This window comes from Polyodon spathula, chromosome 4 (genome assembly GCF_017654505.1).
Source record: "Polyodon spathula isolate WHYD16114869_AA chromosome 4, ASM1765450v1, whole genome shotgun sequence".
Lineage (NCBI taxonomy): Eukaryota > Metazoa > Chordata > Actinopteri > Acipenseriformes > Polyodontidae > Polyodon > Polyodon spathula.
In genome coordinates this window covers 8,421,625-8,441,872 of record NC_054537.1, presented here as the reverse complement: position 1 = coordinate 8,441,872, position 20,248 = coordinate 8,421,625, and the positions used below count along the sequence as shown (strand labels likewise).

The 20,248-nt window shown below is 38.8% G+C and overlaps 1 protein-coding gene across 4 annotated transcripts in view; it reads right to left on the bottom strand.

Moving 5' to 3' along the window:
- LOC121314131 (rho GTPase-activating protein 21-like) overlaps window positions 1-20,248 on the bottom strand; it is an 80,990-nt gene that overhangs the window by 47,193 nt on the left and 13,549 nt on the right. Inside the window, exon 1 of one of the 4 annotated variants that reach the window (XM_041247072.1) lies at window positions 586-932. The exons of 2 other annotated variants lie outside the window; for them this stretch is intronic. In XM_041247072.1, the coding sequence (XP_041103006.1) occupies window positions 586-867 (282 nt within the window). In that variant the 5' untranslated portion in view covers window positions 868-932. Of the gene's footprint in view, window positions 1-585; window positions 933-20,248 lie in introns of those variants that run through there. One more of the 4 variants, XM_041247073.1, reaches the window with a different exon arrangement.

The following is a 20,248-nucleotide window of genomic DNA, read 5'->3' as shown; positions in this document are numbered from 1 at the left end:
AAGAACTGGGATATAAGCCTGCAGTACACAAGATAAAAATAACAGTAGTTGTCACCATTAGACTTTGAGCAATATGTAGAGACCAGAATCAAGTAGTCCCTTTTAGTCAGGCTTTATTTTAATGTATAAACTATTAAAAGTTGACAATTCCTTTAAAACATATTTAAACCCTTTACCTGGGAGTTAAGAATCATTAAGTAGTTGGGGTGCAGTACTCTGCCTGATAACTAGTAATACCAAAAAAACCCCACTAGCTATTCTCTAGAGCCCCTGTAAATAAGTCCATATTTTCAAAATAGTGGGCCTACACCAGATTACATTTCACACTTGGGTAAACAATTACGGAAAACAAATTTAAGTCCACACATACAATACAGAATGCAGTGCAAATCATGCAAACATCCAGTTTATTATCAGCGCTACACTACATGTACAGAAACACACACTTAAAGGAAGAGCATAGCATGCCATATAAAAAAAAAAAATCTGTTTTCAAGAGGAAAAAAAAAAAAAAAAAAAAAAAAAAAGCAGTTGCATTACAATCTCCAGTATGTTTTACTGGAGTGCACTGCGGAGATTCCTTACCCCGGAGGTTCCAAAGTTCTTGTCGTAAGCCTGTGTTGCTTTACCCCGAGAAACGTGGTAACAGCAGTTACATTTCCGTTCTCCCAGTTTCGCCCTTGCAAGTAATTTTAACCACAGGCAGTATGGCTCTGGTAAACAGCACTCTACTCTGATCAGCTTCGCCCAGTTGCAGCCCTTCTCCGCTGAGGGAGAGCAGCTGAATTCCACAGGATTCTTATCACACATATCTGGGGCTTGGACACCGGAGAAACTCAGCCCAGCAGCAGAGCCTTGCAGCTCCATCTTCCACTGCAGACATACCCGGAACAAAGCATGACTGGTCTACAGAGTCAGTTACCAATTGAGATGAGGGAAGAAAAACAAAAAATAAAAAAAACACACACAGACAGAAACTAAAACCTGAAAAAATTAGTTTTCCCAGCAGCTGTTTCTCTTCACTTCCAGTATTCCACACACTCCCCTGCAATGTGACTCATATCTGCAGGATCCCACTGTTGCATTATTTCAGCCTTGGCTAGCTAGGGTAACACATTGCTGAGCAAGAACACTTAACACACAAACACATCTGGGGGGATGAGATCTGGTCTGGGATAGGGAGTGGAACTGTGAAGCTTACAGAATCAGAGCATACCTCTCTGCTGCCTCCCGCTTCCTCTCTCTCTCCAAACAGAAGCAGCTGCCACGAGCATATCATTTACCAACCTGACGCCCCCCCCCCCCATTCCATCTCCACACCCTGTCACTGACTCACATGGACTAGGCCCATTAATAATTCATATGCTGCACAATCTAACACTGCCAGGACAAAAGCAGCATGGTTGTACCATGGGGATGACAGCAAAAATGCTTGAGATTGTTTGGCTTTGGATCAAAGTTCTGAGGAATCTTCCAGTGCAGTCCTCCCCCTCTATCGGTGAACTTTTTAAAGATTGCGGGCCTTCTCACATGTCTTGCACTGCAACCAGCAAGTGTTTTTTATTTCCAGTGACGTTTCCGATGCAGTGTACACATTAGGTCAGGATCTTCAGGCTGAAGCCAGATAACCCCACAGGAGCATGGGGTAAAGTTGTATTCGTAACAGTGCGCTTGTGGATACTGACAAACCCAGCAGTCGTAGGTTTACTTCAGGAATTAGGGGTGCAACGGTCCAGTGAATATCAAGGCATTGCGATCTTTTATAAAACGATCTGATCCACGACTTCTACATATTTTGAAATATGCCAAAAGGATGTTTTCATTTGTAATCTGCCACGTACCGATCAGCAAATCAAAAGCAAAGGATCAGTTCCATTATCCAGTGCACGTATAATGCACTGTAAGTGGGTGTATCCCATTATCCAACGATTGTACGTGCACTAAGTGGGTGTATCCCTTTATGCAACGTGCAGCACAACGGATTCTGGAATTCGAGCCCGACAGCGACTCAAAGCTCAGTGACAGTGAAACTCAGGAGCCTGGAACTGAGAGTCCTTCGGTGCGTTATAGAATCACCAGTGTGGACATTTCAGATTTCCTGTCACTAAAGAAAATGGCTTGAAGAAACTTGACAAACCAAATACCGTGTGCGAGAGAAGCAAAACATAAAATACACTGAAATACAACGAGCACATCAATGCATGTACGCCAGCACCATGTACAGAAAACCAAAACGACACAGTCAAGTGTAACAAGCCTTCATCTTCCAGGAATCACAGGTCATTTTTCCAGTTAAAAACACCATCATCATCGTCATATATCACGTTAGCTGTACATGAAAGTACAATAGCAGGACAATATTCAAAACTCAGCTTTTTCAAAGTTAAAAGTACAAAGAATTAATTTATATCAGTGAAAACTATTTCATTTAGTAGTCTGCAGAAGAATAGATTGGGCATGATTTAGATGCTTGTTTGACACATGTTGCTTAGTATTTTTCATTTCTAGGGTGTGTTAAGAAACACTTTCCTAAGTTGGGTCAGACAAGCCTGTCATCTGGTTACATACGTAGTAATTTTACTAAATAAATGAACATTTCTTAGTGTTGTTTGTTTTTATTTTTTTTAAAACTACTTTAAAACTCAAGGAAGTGACATATTCTTGATTAGTAAATAAATGTACTTTTGTTGAAATGGTTCCATGTCTGTTGATTTAAAAAAAAAAAAAAAAGTGAGTATCATCTCACCCCTATGAGGAATCTGATGATAAGCAATGTGTGTCACAAGCTTTTCAAATATCTTCTCCAATGTCTATTAGCACTGTTTTGGTGAAAGACTGAGATTCAATTAATTCAGTGTTGTGAAATCTATCCCCCTTGTTTGCCCGAGGCACAGTACTTACAAAAGGTAATCCAGAATCTATGTGCCTTTGCGAACAGATGCATTCCTGTGTGTGTTAAATTCCTCATGGACTGCTCTATCACTAAGGCTACAGAACCTACAATCACACAACAAGAGAGACATACATGGCAAGACCACATTGTCAGGCGCACAGCCCAATTAGTTAGAGCCCTGGTTGATCACGTCCTCGCCCAGCTCCCTGTTCCATTGGCTCTAGTTTAATTGCAGAAATTGTTTGCCACTCTGGCTTTGGGATGTGTGCCAATAATATGAAACTCAATTTAGTGCAATACACTATACTGCAGCACAGTGCATCAGCAACAGATATGCACGTATTACCACTCATGTTTTATCACATCTTATACAGTACTTCCATTTGTGTCAATGGCATCCATTTTTGGCAACCCAGCCTTTTTAGCATTGTGTTTTTCAAACCATTAGGTATTTCAATATATAACAGCGCAGTACAGTATTCCTCAGGAAGCAAGCAAAGAGTTCTCTTAGTTGTAGTGTTCTTTAAGACGGAGCTGACCACCAGACACAATATGAATCAATAAATAAATAAAAATAGTTTTACATGATGCACGTGCTTCAACACGTGAAATGAACTGAAGTAAGACAAAAGCAATAGGCAAGTGTGTGTTAAACTATATTAATAATGTAACAGCCAAGTAACATTAATAAACTGTCAAACTAAATTAACATGGCACCCCTACACATTAAAAAAAAAAATTCAGCAGCAGTTCTAGATTAATTATTAATGCCTGTACAGGAGCAATATTCAAGACAGGCACACAATTACTTAACAGAATGGTGAAGCAACTCACCAGAACGGAACACACCAAATTACTCGGTGACTTGTATGGGATTCAGGTTCTTTTGCAGGAGCTCGAGCAATTTCCAAACGAGAGAATCAGCGGGGTCTTGCCGTTTGTATACATGACATTTTGTCGTGATGAGGTGTACTCATGGAAATCAGAATAGAAAATGAAGCAATGATATGACGGAGGTTCTGGAAAGATTTAAATAAGCCAAAGCTGTGTGCCTCAAGACCCTCTCAAATGACACGTCGCTTTTGAAAAGACTGAATAAACCATTTTAAATTTCAGTTTGATGATAATGAGTTATTAGGTTACAAAACACTATTGTACCAGTTGTGAACAAATTGCTAGTTGTGTCCTTTGAAGCGAAGTTCCTGTTCCTTTAGCCGGAGCATTTACAATGGGGAAAATCTGTTTCACCCAAAGTGTGTTTCCTTAGGCAAAGTGTTCTCTTAGGAGGTGTTCCACAGAGACTACTGTACTTGTACAGTCAGAAGAGACTGAAAGCTTCCCAACTGCTTAGCTATATTGTCACAGACACTGGTCTGGCACCAGAATCCTCTAAAAGTAAAATATCGTTAATATTTCTGCATAAGCCAAATATGAGGCTTGCTGCTGCCTCCTACAGGACTGGAGTGTACCTTAATCAAGACCGTTATATTCCAGAACAGTTTTTTTTTTTTTTAAACAAGCAAGTGTTTTGCTGTTATTTTGGTGCAGTGTTATAGACTACCAAGAACATGATTGTCTGCATCCCTCTCTCCATTCTGTGGTCCCATGAATGCAAGACTAAATATTTTTCCGTCCAATGGATTTATTTTGCGTCTAGGATGCAAAAATTTGCGTTACCGCAACCTCTGCATTCTTCTGTAATGATTTCTACGTAAGTTAGAGGCGGTTTTTGTTAATATTGAAGAATATAACTAGGCAACAGAAAGAGAGCTAAAGAGAGTCCATAGCAGTATGTAGGCCTACATAAACTTGACAAACTAAGGCAAAACAAGTATAGTAAATATTCAGTTCCCTTACAGTAACTTCACTGTTTAAACATCCAGAGTGCCCCTGTACATAGAAATACTGCAACAGATGCCACTAGACAAGGCAGATAGAGGTAGGACTTAAAATATTGTATTAAAACACACCTATTTTATAGCAACTGAAACAAGACTTTTCATTCAGAGGAAGCACACTGTTACTGTATCACATTTCACACATGACACAGAACAGCCAGCACTTAAGATATTACTGAAACTGCCCATGGCAACAGCAGCTAGTGCCAGGAACTCTTGACACTGAACATGTATCACATTTTCATAGACAGCAGTCGTCAGCTACTGGTAGAGACATGTTTTCGGACACAAAACGTAATTTCTACACGGGAGGAGTTTTTTTTGTCTTCAGACCGTGCCGTAACGTAATTTTATTTTATTTTGTTATTATATATATATATATATATATATATATATATATATATATATATATAATATATTATATATATATATATATATATTCATGTCATTGTGGGTTTTTGTGCTGGGACATTTCAGTCTGTTGAAATCACTATAAATCAGATACTGCAAAACTGCCCCCTCCCCACCCCAATATCAACCCCATGCTGGAATCTTAGCAGTCTCCTCCTAATAAGGTTATGAAACACCTCCATTAGGCAACAATACAACATGCATATGGTTCATAGGAGCCAATATAGCTGTAAAGTAAGTTGATCTTGAATCCCTAATGTGTATCTGTGCTAGGGGTGGGGACAGGCCGTTCCAGACACATGCCTGACTGATAAGCTGTCATTATTGCCAGCACTTTGTGGTGTGGTGACAGTCTTAACAAACAAATTAGAGCTCCTGAAATTAAAACAAACCTAGCACTAATCAGTGATAAACAATTTGTAAAAGCCTGCAATGGGTGAAACTGCTATCCATCAGAGTACACAGAACTTGTAAATTCAGCTTGGTTTGGTCTCCGATTGGTCCAGAGGCAGGCTGAATAGCAAACTGTTGCTTTGCATCCGATTGGTGACAGGTCTAATGAGATGCTGTTGGAAGTGACAGGGTGATACTGTGTACTGTCTCTTTAAAAGCACAGTGATCATGAATACAGAGCCTCAAGCACCCAGACTGGCAAATACTCAGTCAACACTAACTGTAATGCTACTCAGGTTCACCACTCTGCATGTTTTATTTGATTTGTTGCTTACTTCTCAGCAATCCAATCCACTGCACAAAGCTTCTCATTTCCTGCATGTGTGCTTAAAGAGTCCGACATACTTTAAGCTTGCACATTTTGTAATCATTAGAAAAAAAAAAAAAAGTTACAATTTTAATGCATTTAGTGTCCAATTCACATTCACAGATTGCACATTAAACACTTAGAGTCAGCTATAGTCTTGTATTCCTATCTGGAATACTGAAAACCCTGCAAAGTTTGTTGTTGTCGATCTAGAGGGAGATGATTCAGTGCTACGCATAGCACATTTTGATATGCTGTTGAGGATTCACAATTTTATTTGTTTTTTCCCCCCCAGTAATAGATACATTACAGTAATTGGCGGTTTTGCTACAGTACTGTATTACGAGCTAGTTTGTGTTGTGCATGCTTGATGAAATCATTTACTGGAACATTCAGTAGTTCATGAGAGAACTTCATTCTTTCCATACCATTCCAATAGAAACACCAAGGAATGTGCCCAGTATGCATTGCTGCAAACATAATACTGAAAGAACTTGCTTACCACTAACACCAACACTTGGTGAACATGGGCAGACACATGTACACATAGAAACTATGTAAATATACTGAACTGTAGCATGGAGTATGAATTGATAAAAAGCTACTATTGCAGATGAACACCACTACTGGTACCTGAAGAATGAATGATGCAATTACTGTACAGTACATGCTTTAAGTAATAAGCTTTCAAAATAAAAGCTAGAAAAAACTCCTGGTCCTCAAATGTCTTGCTTTTTTTTTCTTGTGGTTAAGTAAAATCAGAACCACCAAGTATACAAATCCTACTGCTCCAGACTAATAGTTTTCAAACTAACAATCACAGGCAGCAAATCAAACTATTAATTATCTTTATCTTTCCAGGACATAAAAACAACGAGATCAACAGTCAGAGAGCAACGAGTGCAAACCAACAGCTCTGGAGTGAAGTGCTGCACAAGGGGCTTGTCCTGCTTTATAAACATGACAGTGGGTGCTTTGTCTCTCGTGTGTAATCTGTATGGGCTTCTCCGCTCCACCCTTGACAGAGAGACTTTCACAGGCCTGGATGTGCCACAAAAGGCAGTCACAAAGATGAATGGCTTTACTGAGTCCAGCTGTAACATCAATAGCACAGCAAATCACCACATGCATTTTAAAGGGGAAAATAAATAAAATTGTCCTGAGGTTCTTTACCAGGGAGGTTTTTCTTAATTCAGCCTGGAGAACATGATGCTTGTACGTATGTAGGTACAGTTAAGCCAATCACAGATCGGATCTGGGAGGTGCTGAAACTCTTATATACCATCAGGTGTATAACACAGAACTGAGGTTAAGTAATGTACATCACTTCTTCTGAACTGTATTACAATCTGTAAGTCAGCTAGCTACATGAAGGCAACTGTTCATCAAATTCACTGCTTTGAAGTTCCCAACTGTAGCAGGCAGGGACGCAGGCTGGCATGGCAGGTTATCAAAATCCCTCACAAAGGGTTGCTGTAGTATAATATTGTACCTGCTACTGTACCAGATGCCATATCAGATTTAACACTACATTCTACTGTATTTTGCTAAATCCTGTGTGTTTCAGTAGCAACAGAGTTAACATCCCTTATAAACCATAATACTGTTTCTCAAGTCACATCATGTCTTCATACAGGGCGATACAGTAACGACATTTCACACCACAACTGCACAGAATCCCTGGTTTGTTTGGCTTATTTGAATGTACAGTACTCATGTGCGAGAAACCAGTAATATACACTGTAGCGTATCATAAGAAAATTTGAAACAGCCCTAGTGTTCAACCTTTGCAGTAAATGTTAAGAACAGCAATGTGTGGGATTTGCAACTGTTGCCATGTTTACTGTAGCACAAGCTAAATTTGCCAAACGGTGGTAGTCAAAGAAGAACCAACATGGTATTTCTGCACTTAGTACAGTACTTTTTACATATCAGTTGTTCAATGCACAGATCTACACCTTTAGTACATGTCTTTCCTAATCTTCATGAATGGCAGGTTTAGCAAAGACATTGAGATAAATAATGATCCCTTGTTACCAGTTCAAAAAAACTTCCATTAATTCAATGCCCTGAACCTGAAACCCACATTAAAAAAGGTACTGTAATTGTAATGATTCACCAAGTTAAGTCTATAGGCAAAAATAGGACCATTCAAAAAATATGGACATAACTTCAGTCAAGGAGAAAGACGTTGTACAGCAACATACAAAAGCAGAAGAACTGGCAGCACAGCTTCCCTGACACTTAACAGTATATTGTGGCAAGAAGAAAATCACTCAGCTGTACTGTTCCTTATTACTGTATACCTGAGCTTCCAGTACACAGATTTAATTAACGACTTGTTTGTACGCTTTTCATGTGGAATTAAACCAGTCTAACTGGTACTTTGAAACTTAGTTTAAACTAAAATAACTAAATAAAATGCTAATCCAGTCCATCCCTGTCCCGTCCCGTCCCCCCAAGCTAAAACAAAGACTGTGTTAAATCTACAGCAAGCTGCTACTAAACTTAAGGCTTTTTTATGCACTAATCCCCACTGAAAAGAAGGGTGTGGCAAGAAGTCTCAGATTTCAAAGAACATTTAAAATGTATACAGGGCTTCCAATGAAATTACATATTTAGTAAGTACCTACTGGACTGTATCCCCCTCCCCACCCCCACCCCAGTCAGAACAGAGGGCAGACCAGCAAATACTCTCGTTTACATGAGGATCATCTAAAACACGACCATTTCAATGGAAGCTTCTGAGATTTGGAAATAGAACAAGTAATTGTATGACTTGGATGCTAAAAGAAAAATTAAACAACTTTTAAAACAGCAAAACTGCAAATACCTTACAACTTCAAATTAACACCGTCCTCAAGTTAATGCCTCGCTCAGATATCAGCTTTTTATTAAACGCTGCTCTCAAATAAATGTACAGGTATTTTTTTTTCTACCCCCGATTAATTTAAATCCGATATCCCAGAAACTCTAGCTGACATACTGCTTTGTCTTTCAACTAAATCTGTGTACAGATCTGACATTCAAGTCAGGCAAGCAGAGAAGAGTTTTTCATAAGTTTAGTCGTACCATGCCCTTGGAGTATCGTCTCACCCCTAGCATTTCATGAACTACAGTAATGACGTAGAGTAAGTTACCTGGCAACAGACCACAGCAGACTCGTTTATAAAACAATAAAAATATGTGTGCCAACAAGCATGCACTAAGGCTGCATGCATACAGTACCGCTAAAACCCAAACACGGCAACTGCAGCACGCTGGATCCAGTAACTGGACCCCTGTGAAAAACAAGCCTCTCCACAGAGGTACTGCAGAAAAGGTGGCATGGAATGCACACACATTCTAGCTGTGCTCTTCAGCCTCTCACAGAAGCATGTCTCACTGACTGTTACCTGAAACCATATTCTCCTTGAACTCTTGCATACCGACAGTTCAAACAGTAGTGTGATGTAACCTTACCTTTTTGTAATCTGGTGTCATATTAAGGTCAACCAAAGAAACTGCTACAGTATCTACACAGACGTTGTTTCTCAAAGTCCAAGTTACTTCCCACTAAAATGATGGTAGCCTATTGTAGATTTGTTCTAAGGTAATGAATGAGTTGCACAGTGACTGTGTGTGTGTGTGGGGGGGGGGGGGGGGGTTAATGTGTTTCAATGAAAGGAAGGAAATGTTTCCAATTTTGTAGAGTAATGTGAAAGGCTACAGTACTTCAAACTTATGCTTCGTTTCCACTGCCTGCTGCTCCCAGCTACAGCTGCCCACAGCAACACAACAGGATGTTTCCACTGCCCACCCAAGCGGCTGAGCGCAGCTATCTGGTCAGGTTTTGTATCTTACTCTATGTAGCCAAATTGACCAAAAAGCAGCATGTCATTATGTAGCCAGGGTGTTTAACACTGTTTACGGCCACAATGTAATATATATATTTTTGTATATACTCAATATACAAAAATTAAAGCAATGTTAGCGCCCCCCCCCCCCCCCCCCCCTTTCTTACATGCTAGGAACTGCATAGGTTATTACGGCATTTCTTTATGATGTGCTATTGTTTCATATTTCACATTCCATCTGTCGTCTTTAGAGGGTTCATTCAATTTGCTCTTGAGAATGCTGTCTAAAATCATACGTAGTGCCATTATGAAAACAGCAATGAACGTTCCTTCAGGTTCAGCTTCCATTGCCCGGACTGCTTTGTTCTAAAGGCAGTGTTACCGCCAGTTTCTTTAAAACAAACACAATGCCATCCCACAATCCCCTAGTGACCTTTGACACACGGCAAGAATTTCCAAGGTTGGCCAGGTTTGTAATAAAGCACTGAAATGCTCTCTTGATTTCGGCGGCTAGCCGAGGGCAGCTGAAGCCTGCAGAGCCAGGCAGTGGAAACGAGGCTACATTTCAGCTCAACGATAACCATTCAACTGGTCATCTATTAAGCAGGCTATATAATGCAGATTACAGAATTAGGTTTTGACCTCAAATATTTCCAAATAACAGTGCTGAAGCATCAGCAGTACAGTAGCTCAGCATCCCCCTAAAACACAGACTGAAGGGCAGGTGGCTTAGCAAACTGACTCCACTACTGTAAATGGCACTTGGGATGGGAGCCACGATTAACAAAAAATCTGACATTTATCTTGTGAATACTGGATTAACAAAGTACCTTAGATCTCCTTACTACCGTGCTTTAAGATCAGCTTATTGTACAGGAAGCATCCGGGAAAGGGAGGGGGTGGGGTGGGGGGGACGGATGCTTAAATGGGAATCAAAAAGATAAAGTCACAGCAGAGCAGCATTAGAAATACTTAAAACAAGCACCTTGACTGGTGCTGTGATTTACAATGATATTTAATACCACCCTGACTACATTATCAACGACCTACTGTATAAAGAGCAAAAACAGAGGAAAAACAGGATAATGTACCAATCTTTCTGTAATGCCCCAACTACAAGCAAACACATTACTATGGATTTGTATGTTGAGTTATCTGTCTGAAAATATTGTACACAGTGTTTTACTAAATTATTCAATGTGCAGTGGGTGTACTCACAAGGTTGCTGGCCACATTTGGGCCAGCTGCTCGAGTACCAGGTGAATTAATTTGCCACTAAAATTGTTGCAAGGAGAACAGTGCAACTGAATTGTGAAATCTCATACTAACTGGCTGCGAGAGATTGAGAGCAGGGCAGCAAATGAGTGGATAAAGAAAAGCAAAACACTGCAACAGATGGAAGGAGCCTCATGCTGTAGGGGGACAGACGTGACCTTCTGTTTTGTTTTTTCCTTGTCCCTAAGAGCGAGACAAGTTTGTTCTCGTCTTCCCAGCATCGTTGTTTTTTTACCCATGACGTTTTGGGTGGTACTGAAACTGCACAGTTCTTTGCAGGAATCCAGTCTCAAGGAATTTCCCTTTTGAATTGTGCCATGCAAAATTAATCAAAAGAGGGAAATTCCAGTATCCTGTCCAGCAGCCAAAGATTGCTGCCTTCCCATTGAAGATCTGAAGACAAAAACATGAAACCAAAAAGTACTTTATATATGTGAGGATAGTTGAGTTTACCAAGCAATAATAACTCGTAATTCTAAAGTACGGTTTGTGTATACTATGACATACAGTGCAGTTTAGTTTTATTAATCATTTTACAAAACCCAGTGTCCATCTATAAGAAATGTACTGTATACATTAATAAAATGTAGAAACTCTCGTCATACTGTGTTTTTCATTCTCTGTCAGAGCTCAGATACTGTAGATTGCATTTGACCATATACAAGTGCAGTTATGAGCTCTTTGCCAAACAAGTATCAAAGCAGACTCAACGTGCCAGGTGACAAAGTTAAAGCTGCTTCCAGACCGCAAGCTAAAGGAAATGAGCTTGGACTTCACAGCAGCCTGTCACACACCACACTGCAGGCGTGTTTAATGAATGCTGCAATCTGTAGCACGATTCTCTCAGGTGATCTGACTGCATCAGCGCGCAACCCTGTCCCCCCCAAATAAATATAGATCTGCAAATTGATTTCAATGTTTAAAATGAGTGCTAACCAATGTTTTAGAATCCATTACCTACAGTAGCAGTATGAAAGCATTACAGGTTTCAATTTATTCTGTAATTTTTTTATTTTTTATTATTGTTGAAATTGGAACAGGCATCTATTCCAAAGATACTGTAGATTAAGTTACTGTACTGCTGCTTATAATACAGGCACTGTACTTGAATCACATCATGTATTACTTCACAATCACTCAAATGGTCTGTATTTGAAACACCTGTACTGTACATATTCTTAATTATTGGGTACTTCCAGTACTGTATACTGTAAGGTGCGTAAGAGAATGAATGCTTTTCATAAGACAGTAGGCTTCTAGTTACCCACTGAATCTAACAAGCAAAATATTGAGAAGTCTATAGGCTGTAAAGAACATTCCAGTACAATACCAAATTAATGCATTTTAAAACCAGCTGAAGCACTATAGCGCATGTACTGCAAGGTGTACACTGCTTGAAAATTCAAGGTGCTTGTCACAAAGACGGCTGCAGTGGGTGACGTCAAACCAGAAACAGAACATAAAACGACAGAGAGGTGGAGTTTGGTGGAGCTCAGCATTTAATAAATGAACAGACAGACAGAAAATAAAATGGTTGTAACAAACACAAAAACACTGGACACGGCACATTCGCCAAAAGAGACAAACAAAACAGACTAACACTACATAAAACACGGTGGGCAGATATTTTAACTTTATTAAACATTAATTTTAACGTTATTATTTATTACCTCCGTCTCCAATCCCGTTCTCCACTCACCGAACAGCCAACCCTGACTGGGTGAAAACATGCAACTTTTATGCAGCTGTACCGTGACTCAATTGCTAATCAATCATTCAATTGGAGTCACGGTACAACTGCACGTGAATTCATAAAGTGCAGTTCCCCGTGCTCGCATATTATTACTTTTTACTTGCACGTGAAGTGCTGTGCAATCCTCGTGCCTAAATAAAATGTACATTTTAAACACTCGTGTTACACAGACCCATTTATATCCCGTGTACCAATGACTATACACCAACATTAACACACAACATACAACACAAAATACACACAGGGGCGGGCACTTTGCCACAGTGCCTTTCTGTTAAAAGCACATCCACAGCATTGACATTTTGTTTCCATGCGCTTGTTCCGTTTTATTTAAGCAAAGCCGCTTCGAATTCTTCAAGTTATATGTGCAAAACAAATTCTCTGCTATTCTGTGTGTCTGTGTGTGTGTATATAATCTAACCAGCTTTAGAAACAATCAGGTAATACTGTAACACTAAGAGGGAATTTGAATATTCCAGTTGTACAATACATTTAGGCTTATTGATTATTAGTCCTTTATTTCCCTTTTCTTTATCTCCTGCTCAAAAAAATAGGCTATTTTATATGGGCTAATGTCTAAAATATTGGTGCTCCCTAGATAAATAACTAGTAATTTCAGTGTTAAATAGTACTGTATCTGTGTCTTTGAAACCTCTCAAAAGGCAATATTACTAATTACTAAGATTACACATTCAGAACAAACTTGTTCCCCTGGCTTTTGTTTAGTAAAATATTTCAATAGATAACATTCATTACTGTAGGACAAGTCCTGCTCCAGAGAATAACTGAAAGCTTAATTACAACCTCCCAGATGTTCTTAAATCACGCCTTTTTAAATTAAGAAAGGAATGGCCTACAGTACAAATAAATCGTGCAGCTTGGCAAAAAACAATCAAATCTTATTTTTTTTAAAGAGATTTATTTTCTTTACATTGGATACTAGATTACAGCGTAGAACGCTCCCAGATCAATAAGCCAAGGAGGGACCCATTTTAAACAAGTTATCCAAAACAGTGTTTAGTACTATGACTAGTACACACCACTTGGCATTATGCGATACTTTGGATGCAGCACACTAGATCACTGAGATCAAAGACGCTCTACATGTAGATATTGTTGCAGCCAAGCATTTTCTTATTTGTCCATCTATTCTCCAAGTTCAGTCGCCCTAACAGTTTCTGGATTGTGATTTGGTTTAATTTCCAGCAAGATCCCTCGAGAGGATGAAGTCATATGGGAGTGGGGCGTATGTAAATATATTCAGTATTACGAATCTTCTTTGTTACACCCATCTCAAACATCTGGCGATCTTCGTGACCTGGCAGACAAAAAGCAGATGCTTTCAGCGAGGTCACATGTCTAGGGGGAAAGACAGACAAATAGAGCACTTGCTAACAATGCTGTCTGAAATGTTAGCAAACATCCATTTACAGAACATTGCATTTAAAAGTGCTGTCATTAATGTACTGTAGCTGTAGAAATAATATAATGTTTAAGATCTGTCTAAGCACTGAATATTCCAAAACATTACTTCCATCGCTTGCTGTTTATCGGCACGTTTCTGGGCTGTATCTTTTATAAGCAAATTCAATGCAAGTTTAAAAAGAGACCGAGATGATTGTGGTCGCCAGCTATGGACAGACACAGTACCTGAATACACCCCATATGCTGAGGCACATATCCTTCGAGAATCTGATTTCTATTAAGCAAATCAAATGAAAAACGGTCAGTTTGTGACATCTGGCAACTCTTGTTTTCACTTGTATAGCACCCCACTTCTGTAATTCTACAATAAAAACGTAAACCAATAATCAAGTTATAGCTGCTAAAATGCAGCAGTCTTGAGGTTTCGGTTGACAGTTTTACCCCTTGATTGCATAACTGACAACTGTAATAATAGGCTCCAGTCAAAGCCTCTTGGGTTCTTTCACAATAGGGGGTGCACTTTGTCCCACTAACTGATTTACTGCATCACTGAACTTTAAACAGGGGGCCCACATTCCAACAACCACATACTTTACCGTTTACTGTGTAACCCACTTATAAATAGCATGGTGAACTTTCCCAGTACAGTAATGCTAAAATTCTTACTACATGTGTTTACCAGGTAAGTAACTGTGTTTTAATGACTAAACAGGTTAAACTTGAGAACATTCATCACCTTTTATTTTACACTTGGTGGAAACATGCAGATAAAGTACAGTGACTAATGCCCCATTCACACAGGAGCATTGCAAACAACCCAGGGTTGGATTGTTTGCTCAGGTCGAGTAGCATTCAGACAGGACAGCCTGAGGAAACGAGCGAGTTCGTTTGATGGCTCGTTTGCCCTCCGTCATGGGCCCAACATTATTCACCACTCACTGGAATTTTAGAATGGGCCCCGCACACATCCAATGCCTAGCTGATGTGTACTCTGGGATACGTTTACCAGGAGTGGATCGTTTGCTCAAAATGACTACTGTAGATGAGGGTTGGACAAGTGCAAGCAAATACTGAAATACTTGCAGTACTGTACACCAAAATGAGCAAGTGTAGCATACAGACTGGGGCATGTGCACTCAAATACCCGAAATATTTTAAACTGTATACTCCATTCAATACATCGACTATCAAACTGTATGAATAACTGGGGTTGTGGTTCAGGATCTTCTCCAGAATTACGCTCTCAAGGCCCACATTTCTTGGTACAGTATTCTCATTTCAGCAATTTCTGTATTACTATTATGCGAAGAGTGACTTAGATTTGCTCTACTGCATTACTCTAGTAAACTACTGTAACATGTATATTTGTCTTGGAATGTACCGCAGCACAAAAAACACTGTTTCAAACAATAAGATTTCTTTGCAAGCGTTTTCTTTTTCAAAAGTGAGATAGAACAACCAGTTACCTTAAGGTTGTTTTGTACTGTAAGGTGGGCTATTTATTTTGAAGCCTTGATCACAGTTCAATGCTACAGTAGCAATGTGCTGTAATACTGTACGAAACTGAACAGCCCCACCCACCCTGATCTCAGCAGCTGTAGAAAATAAAACTGTATTGTATCTTGCATGTCTGACCGGGTGGAATGACTGGATGCACTCCGATAGGAAATACTCCACTGGCAAGTCCTCCTCTTTGGCCCATAAAGTGTAGGGATTTTAAAGAACACAGATGGATGCGATTTGGGAAGGACGTTAAGGTTTTTATTATTATGCATTATGTGGAGGGGTTTGCAAAAAATATTACTGGGAACTTCTAGAGGACCAGAAATGTTGGTCCTCGAGAGATTCATTTTATGAGACAATCAATAAACTGCAGAAGTACATGTAGGGTTGGATAGCAGTAAACAAGCCCATACGCCATCCTGAATTTTAAAAAGGATGGTTTTGCTGGCCTGTGCTGTAAATAACCCAACCTTACACTTTTAAATAAAATGTAGGCCATTACTAACTTATGTACAGCATATACTGCATTTACTCCAAAAGTATTGTTTTAATCTGTTCAAATATATAATGTGCTTACTGGAAATTTGTTTTGCAACATAGCAGGCAAGGAATATAATTTCTAATTCTTGAAATAGTGGAGTAGCATTTCACAAAGGGGTGGGGTAGAACATGTAACCTTTTTCCTGATGGAGGTTAAATACAATTTAAAAATCTGTACAGTTTACAGTCTCTGCCTGCCTCCTCTAGTGTGCAAGGCATAATGAAGTGGTTGCTCGGCGACATGGAATACACAGCGTCTCAGGTTATGGAATTGATGTAATGTCGGCTTGCTTAGCAAGCACTGCAAGGTCTATTTTATTAAAGCAATACAAATGTAATTTAAATATACCATAAATAGCAACGCCTCTTTCTTTTACTGAGCAATGAAGTAATTTGCTCCGAGCTACAGTACGAGCACCAAAATTTCACAAAGACTACTTAAAAAAGCCACTGCCAAAATATTATGAACCATCCTTTATCATAAGGTCAGATTATACTGTAAATTAAAAGTTGCTTTACACATGATGTTTTATTGCCTAGGATTTGCTCTAAAAGTAGCAAAAAACTGCACCAGAAGATTTGACCACATCACTGCCAGTGAAAAACATGAATGCATTTTTTGTGAACCTCTTATTAACTGTAGCACTGTAAATCCATTTAAAACCATGCTACAATACAACCCACAGTACTGTATGGTTTCTGACATCTGAGGTGTTTGAAGTGCAGGTAAGTTACTGCAACAAAGGGAGAAAGGAGTAAGTAACTGCAACCAAGCGAAGGTCTAATTCAACCCTTTTTCATTACAAAAGCTGTATTGTACTGCACAGCTGCTGCTTGTTGGCTTGTGTAACTTTCCTACTGGAGCTGTAACTTTAAATCAATAGCATTTCTTTCCAAAGGACAAGAACCACAAGCTTTTTAAAATAAATAGCGCACTCGGTGTTGTTTAGCAGCAGTTGTCACGGTAATCTGTGTCCCCAGTGGGGGCTTCATGTTTCCTGTTTACCTCCCTAGCGACCACAGTAAAATCAGTGGGTGCCCTTGGCTGCAGTGCAGAAATATCTGCACCATTTCGACAGTGGATTCCTTTAATATGTTTCCACAACACACTCTTGTGTAAATGAAGGAAACCAACTGCCGCATTCCAGACTCTTCTCGACCCCGGATATAACTTTAGGTTTACTTTGTTAAATGTGTTATCATTCACAGGGGAAAGGTTCTTTGCGGGGATGGAAAAGTACACAATTACAGCTTTTCCACCTCTACAATTTATCAAAACCTATTAACCTATTACACCTGCTTTACGTGGCTAAAAACAATCTTTCAGAGCCATCTATCTACTCTACAGTACCCTGCTCTGGCTGTGAGGTAAAGGCATAAGCTTTGCTCAGAAATGAGTACCTGGAATCTGCTTGCTTTTTTGGGATTGCAGTAATGCTTCTAAAAAGCCTCCCTCTACTACCCCCCCCCCCCCCCCCTCCCTGATCACTGCCTCTAGCAAGAACCAAAAAAAAACACGCAGGAGGGATGACGTGGTGAATCAGCTTTTTTTTTTCTCCATCGAAACAGTCCTTCATTATAATTGTTTAACCAGTGAGGTTACATACTACAAGGTACTATATGCAAAGCATTTTGAGTCACCAGACTTAACTAATACTGACTTTTTTTTTTTTTAAATGCACTCCCTGTTTTAACAGTTTTTCTTTTCTTAAAGATCCAAACGGGTTGTATACTGCAGACTGCTTCTCAGCGAGATGTCTTCCTGCACTTCTGAGTTCAGACCAGTATAAATCCAAAGGAAGGCACCTGTGCACTATCTGGATTTGTCTGGTTCATTTAGAGTTCTAGTGCTGCAAGTCAGGGCCAATCAGCTACAGTACTGTGTCCCTGGCTCTCTATGGAGATCTCCCATCTAAGAAACAACAAGGCACAGCATTGATTAGCACAGATGTCTCCATATCATTTAAATACATACTTACTAGATTATGTATATGTTTTTTACCCCTGCCTATTTCTGTTACTGTAAGTTCTAATTTCTAAATTCTTGAGTGTAGGGATAGATCAGGGTCACTGCAAGAACACAGGATACAGTGAAGCACAAAGCCACTTTTTCAGAAAGAGCGGCTTGAAACCTGGTTCCAGGAGACCTAGTTTGATGAAACCTTGCTGTATCAAGCCCCAAGTCTGCCCTGGTGTGCCATGCAGTGGCCTGAAACCTAGCCTCCTGAAATCTAGTTCCAAGTAGGGGTGTCACGATATGAACATTTTCTCATATGATTATTGTGTGTTTTATTATCACGATAATTGCGATACACAATAATTTGCAAAGAACTACAAAAAAAAAAAAAAAAAAAACACCTGTACAAATTTTACTAGGTTTACTATTTATTAAGCTATAATAGGTATGAAATCAGTATAGCCTAAACTTTAACTAAAAAAATATGGTGCTTACTTAATGCAATAGATATTTATACAATACTTAATTTAATGGCACTCATTTCACGTTTTTGTGTAAAAACACTAACATATGTTCTGGTGAAATACATGATCGAAAAGGTGTTACAATATTTCCACGTGTTCAATATTTCCAAATGTTTTCATATTTGTCTGATTACTTCTTACTCAAAAAAACAGCTACTTGTTAATGTATGAGTGCATGTATTATACCATGTTTTGTTATTATTATATGATAATACAATCTGCATAGCTCTGAAATGTGTCAAATCACATTCTCTAAATTTCCATTTTCAAATGTACTTGTTTTTACTTTTAAATTTGAAATGTAAATTAAAAATAACTCAAAAGATGATGTTTTAAAATTATGAATGGTCGTAAAGCTCCTCATTATGTAAAAGCTACTGAACTATTTGTATAGTGTACAGCTTGTATAGTAACACACCAGTATTAATTATAATCAGCAAATTCTGCTCAGGAGAACATCGCTTTCCTGGATTGTCAGTTGACTCATTTTAAAAGTTACTATGCAGAGCAGCTAAACACAACTTGGCAGCAAAATAAAAAGCAGGAGACCCGTTTTGCTCAACAGTACAGAACGAATTAAAAATAGTTAATATGGCCAAGGTTTATCAGTGCTCGTGTTTGAGTTGTTTGTTTATTTTTAAACAGGAAGTCCAATATGCAAATTGTTCATGACACTACTAATTTGTAACTGTATATGATCAAATGTGTCTTAAAATAAGATGTTTGAAAACAATATTCAGTTGAAACAAAAAAAACACGGATATACAGCAAGTAACATATTAATTTAAATATCCGATAGTCAAAGTTATGTTCAAGTACACTGCACACAAAGATCACATTGAAAAGAATTACAGCAGCTAAAACATAAAATAATTAAACATTTCAACTTATTTATACTTCCTTTAACTTTAAACTGTTCAAGCTTTGCTCCTTACCGATGTTGCTTCTTTACAAAGCATTCGGTGGCGATCTCTAAAATGCATGAACACATTTGTTGTGTTGCTGCTCTTGTAGAGAACACTAACTCTGCATACTTTACAAATTGGACCACCCTCAACAATTTGATCGTTGTCATTTTTTTTTTAAAACCAAAATAATCCCATATTATTGATTTCAATAATTTTTTGGGAGGGTACAGCAGGTTTGTCTCCACTGTCATCTTGTAGTGCAGTACACAGTGCTGGGCCAAGTAGCACAACTAATCAAAGCATTAGAAAAGTAGATCAAAGTTTCTACACCAGAAAAGAGTATATGCAGGACGAAGTATACAACATGGTACTGCCAGATCACTTTAAAAATTCCATCACTGCAATTTGAACTTATTTGTATTAATTTAGCATTACAAATCATAACTATAAATTACCACGATATTGAAAAATATTGATGATACAATTGTCAGAATTTTTATCACGATTATCTTTTTATCATCATATCGCAACACCCCTAGTTCCAAGCCACAAAGTGGCTTCATTC